At 38.0% G+C, this 5,762-nt stretch overlaps 1 protein-coding gene across 4 annotated transcripts in view; it reads left to right on the top strand.

Annotated features, from left to right (window-relative positions):
• The window catches only part of camkva (CaM kinase-like vesicle-associated a), a 45,987-nt gene extending 42,585 nt beyond the window's left edge, over positions 1-3,402 (top strand). For all 4 annotated transcript variants that reach the window (XM_017480555.3, XM_017480554.3, XM_053683466.1 and 1 more), the window contains exon 11: positions 71-3,402. In XM_017480555.3, coding sequence (XP_017336044.1) covers positions 71-319 — 249 coding nt within the window. In that variant the 3' untranslated portion in view covers positions 320-3,402. The remainder of the gene's footprint in view (positions 1-70) is intronic.
• Positions 3,403-5,762: the final 2,360 nt, after the last annotated feature.

Below are 5,762 nucleotides of genomic sequence, written 5' to 3' on the forward strand. Positions count from 1 at the left end.
TTTTATCTCCACTCGTTTCAAAGGCCACATTTCGCTTACAATTCAGGATGTCTCGACTTCTTTCATGCAGAAAGCAGTCCGTGTGACCACCTTAATGAAGAGGCTCCGAGCTCCAGATCAGAGTGATTCTGGGGCCTCGAGTCCAGCTTTAGGAGCAGCGGCAGGATCGGTGACTCCGAGCAGCACACCGGTTGCCTTGGCTGCAACCCCTGAACCTCCCAGCAGCACCCTTGAGCTTCAGGAAATAAGAGCAGGAGAGGCTCCAGCACGATGTAATGGAGAGCTTCGTGTGGAGACCAGAGAAGAGCAGAATGGCTAACATGGATGTACACAAAGGCAAGCACACTCATTTTAGAAAAGAAAACATACTGAAAATCGCCGTTCAAGTGAAACTAACTTGTCGAGAGCCATTTACTCATACTCATTTCGTTTGCATAGCCTTCCCTGTTTGTACGTTTCGGAATTGTCCAAATCTGCTTATAAACAGTTTAGAGTAACATAAAATGACAAAGACATTATAATAATAATGGCGCATTAGTTCACGTTCACATGTCTTAAGGACAGTCAAAAAAAATTTTAGATTCACAGTTTGTAAATAAATTTGAATATTCTAAGCAAAATTGCATTTTGCTTCCTGTTTATGTAATAAATTATTCATTTATTAGGCTACTTTGCCCCTACAACCATCTAAATGATGGTAGTGGGGCAAAGTAGCCAAATAAATGAATAAATGAAACAACTAATAAATGAAACATGGAAAGGAAAATTATGCCTTTTACATGCCTAACTGCATAATATTTACCTATCACAATGTTAGTATGTTGCCGCAGAATGGAATTTCCCATGAAATTAATGTAAGATTTGTGCGTCTGACCGGAAAGTCCCCATGAAATCGAAATGGAAGTTTTGTGGCTTTTAGTATGAATATGTTAGCCTTAAGGTTATCTGTAAGCTAGTGTGCGTCGAAACAATGACAACGTTCGCATTTATAAGATATACGCATTCAGAATTGACAGTCTCTCTCTACCACCGATACGGATCGACCGTTTTCATGACATCGTTCTGCACTTCAGCTTCTAATCCGATTTTCTGCCCAGTCGAATGCTCTGTAGAATCTGAAGTGTCCCGTTCCCAACAGTTGTATAGTTTCCTGGCTTTGAGTTAAGCTATATATTATTGGCTATTTACAGCCACTCGATATGTCCCACCCTCACTTCCTGTTCAGTGGACATTACATCAACACTTTGAATAATGCTGCACGATTCAAGGCACTTCACAGAGACTTTAAGTTCTATTTTTTCCTTTGAAAGTTAACCCTTACTGCGGTATACCTTTCCTGCCATTTGAGAATAAATCACCTTTTACTGTGTAGTGACTCAAAACACAATCATATAGCATTCTTGCTGATGTTTCAAACGCAAAACTGCTATAGAAATAATAACAGAGGTTACAGTGACTTGTGGTAATGACTCTAATTTAATGATTTGATGTCTTTTATGCGTAAATTATGAAAAAATCCTTAATACTACGCTGTTAAGTGTCAGTATTCGGTGTTATTTCTTGCTGTACAAATGCCTTTTACTCTGTTCATCACGTGTTGATGCCTTTCTCTGTCTTCGTGGCATTTACATTTATTGGGTCTCATTTGTCAGATTGGATCTGAATCAGTTTTTTCTTAAATCATTCACAAGAGCACTTAGACAAGAAATGTGTTATTCGTGAAAATCCAGTTAGTTCGTAAAAAAAAAAGGTCCCTATCCTACGAGTGCTCCCGAGTTCGTGTGAATCGGTGCCTATAAAGAGACTTAGTAATGTAAACCCAGATTGTTCAGTTTCAAGTAATACAATTAGCATGAGTTTTATATATGGATTACACTCGCTTTTTACTTCAATTGCACTGAAACTCAGTGATTTCATATTAAAGACAAGAAAGGAAGAATCCAAAACATATCCAGAAATGAAGACAAATAAACTTAGCTATTGAATTTGGACAAATGAAATGGCACCCTAGAAAAGGAGGCGGAGTTATTGTATGTCTACGGTAGGCGACACACCGCGGTGGCTGAGCTGCATTACTGTAAGATCTAGCACACGTCACACTTAGGAGGTGCTCTTTTGTCATTTGGTCAGCATTTTGTCATTTTCAGCTCTCTGAGCTTTGCCTTTTATGGAGTTTTACGGAAGTCACTAAATGTAAATCAGCTGTTCTGGTCATTTGGTGCTTGGCATTTATCGACATACCCACCTGAGTATGAAGAAAATCAGTGTTACCTAAACTGTTCTAAATCTGTCAAGAATTGTTTAAACACGTTTACTAAAAGTTTGATAAATGACACCCATTTCATGTGCCATAAACTTACTGTATGTCTACTCTAAGCTTTCAAGTTGGCTAGTTGTCTCTCAGAAGAGATGATTGCTTAATAAAAAATACAAAAAAAATGTGCATGTGTCCTTATTGATCTTGATGTTTTGTAATGAATCTATTCTGTACACATAAACCTTTGTCTTCACATGTAATTTATATTTTCCTAATGAGGTTAACATGCCAAATTCAATCAAGCCTTTACTATTCATTGCTAAAAAAAATTAAGACATTTTGCCAAATAGATAAATATATACCATTGGACTTTTTAGCAGACTACTTGCTGACTAAGGAATGATTTTAATACTAGTTCAATAGTTTACATCATCTTTGACATAATTGGTGTTTTCAAAACCATTTACACGTTGATCGAATAGTCTATACATTGACTTAAGATCTGGTTTGATTGAATTTGACCATAAATTGTATGTTTGTTGTGTAGATGTGGTAGATATATGTACTGCATTTCACAGAGAGATGCATAATATACCGAATACAGTAGTCATTGTGTAGTTAGTAAAATACAAGTCCATCAGTGGGATGTTAATGGATTCTGTTTAATGTGCAGTACAAACTGAGCAATATCTCTATTGCTGTGATACTGTGAAACTGCCATACTGGTGATGTGGAGGGGCACTTGCCATATTTCCTACAGCTTGTTGAGCAATTTACATCATTGTTTCATGCGTAGTGTTTTTTATTTATTTATTTATTTATTTTTCGGACATTATTGTACTTCACGATGAGTTTATTTTCATTTATGAAAAGTTGTATTCGTTTTTAACAGCTGCATAACACTTGATCACACTGTTGTGGCCATTTTAACTAGTCACTGATTTCATTTGGTAGGTTTTTTTTTTTTTTAAGGTTATTTAATTATTATTTATATATTAGTTTAACATGTTTTAGTCTATGCTGAGTTGATGCTCTGTTAATGTATCAATGCAGTAATTAACACACTTTCACACAGCAGACTCACCCTTATAAGTATCATGTTTGTGTTTGAATTGCATCTCTAATAAAGACATTGCTTAGGTTAAGCATTCAGTTCTGTTCATTATTTAAAGAGAGAGCGAGAGAGAGAGAGGGGGCTTGAGACCAAATGCAGCAGTTGGAAGATAGGAACAGTTCCTTCAAGTTTGTACATAGTTTTTGGTGAAAACAGACTGCAAGAGATCTAATCAGTGGCAGAACAATTTTGGATTGCTCCATGATGTGTGCACATTATGTTAGCTATAAATCATTCAGCCTTTCATATTTACATTCATTCGTTTGACTGATGCGTTCATCCAAAGACAATTACAATTGAGATGGCACAACTGAACAAATGAGGGGTAAGATTCTTACTCAAGGACCCAAGAGTGGCAGTCAACAGTCCAATCCACCACTGAGCAAACATCTGAGCCTTTCCAGATCGGATAAATGTTGATTGTTTTAGGCCCGTTACATCACAGTCCTAGTCCAATATTCCTACTTTGATGTGATTACATGGATCTGTCAGTCTAGATTAAATGTGTGATCCCCGCCCCCTTATTCCACAGTTAGGCCTTTAGGCAAAAATATGAAAATATCAAGGAGGGAAAAACTTGTAATACAAACCTCATTTTTAGTTTGGCTGTGTAGCTTCATGGGTGTAACCATTTCCAAATGTGCTGGAGGCAAGATTGATGAGGGTGCAGAAAAACAATCATCTACACTGTGTCTTCACTGGGAGTCAGTGAGAGGGGAAAAGAAAGTTAAGGGCACTCATGCAGGCATATCTGTGATGGCTAGTCACAATACTGAATGGGAGGGCTAAAAATTCTACTCGCTATCAGTAATTCTGCATTAATATTATGAAACCGCTAAGGTTGAGCCTTATAGCACGGGGTTATCATAGGCATAAAACACACACATATAGGGCAAAACTAGGTGGCGACTTGTAGGCATGAAACTACAGTCTGGGCTAAGAAATAAGCCAGTCTTTACTTAATAATATTCTGTGTATTTTTTACTTACAATCAATCTACTTTATGGCATTTAATAACCGAAAAAAGATTATGTGGGTGCTAAAAAATGTCTTATTTTTTATTTTATTTATTTATTTTACATGAATAACAGGTAAGGTGTGGTTGACATCAATTGTTTTAATCTTTAGGGCATCCACATGAAAGTAACCACAGCAGCAAAGAGTGAGTTACAAATGTAGAAGCTCCAAGCAGAAGTAGAGCATCAGGATAAATCAGGCAGGTGTCAAGACCATGCACAGGCATCACAGCAGGCAGCAGAAGTACACATACAGCTTGACAGAGCGTGACCAGATAGCTATGCTCTTATCCTACAGCAGTGTAAAAGTGTATATGTTATGAGAGACTGGGAGTGACATCATTTAAAAAATGAATGGAAATCAATCACAATACAACCACTGACCAGATATTTACATCCATCTGTCCATTTTCTGTACCACTTATCCTACACAGGGTTACGGGGAGCCCATGACACACACACACACACACACACACACACACACACACACACTACTCGTCATTACTGTGCTAATAATCGTCCAATACCGTGGTGATCCATGGTGGTCTCACTGATGGATTGGGTGAAGAGGTGTAAAATTATTATCAATCTATGCCATATCCCCGCTGAGACTTATCAAACAAATAATAAGAGAATTAAAAAGACAAAATACGATAGATAGAAGAACAAAAAACAAATATCCTTGTGCATTATTAAAGTTTAAAAAGTTGTTTGTATAAAAGATATGTATTTTACATATTATGAATATATTTTTCATATTTGGGTGTAATGGTTCACACCGCCAGGGTCGGGGGTTCGATTCCCACCGTGGCCCTGTGTGTGTGGCATTTGCATGTTCTCCCCGTGCTGCGGGGGTTTCCTCCGGGTACTCCGGTTTCCTCCCCCAGTCCAAAGACATGCATGGTAGGCTGATTGGCGTGTCCAAAGTGTCCGTAGTGTATGAATGGGTGTGTGAATGTATGTGTGATTGTACCCTGCGATGGATTGGCACCCTGTCCAGGGTGTACCCCGCCTCGTGCCCCATGCTCCCTGGGAAAGGCTTCAGGTTCCCCCGTGACCCTGAAGAGGATAAGCGGTATAGAAAATGTATGGATGGGTAGGATATTGTAGATATAACGCATATGTATATTTAAACAGAAAATGACATGTAAATAGTGTGTGACATATGTATGTTGCCTGTGGTGTTGAACATTCTCAATAATGTCTGAACGTAAAGAGGGGGGTGACACATTGAGCCTAGCAACAGAAAGCATATAATCAGTAATTGAATACCTACAAGTGCATCTATATAATAGGTTTACTTGGTAAAATAGCTAATAAGTGTAACTACAAGATTAGTATACACCGAATAAACTGGTTGCTGGACTATGTGTGC

Source organism: Ictalurus punctatus, chromosome 11, assembly GCF_001660625.3.
Source record: "Ictalurus punctatus breed USDA103 chromosome 11, Coco_2.0, whole genome shotgun sequence".
Taxonomy (NCBI): Eukaryota; Metazoa; Chordata; class Actinopteri; order Siluriformes; family Ictaluridae; genus Ictalurus; species Ictalurus punctatus.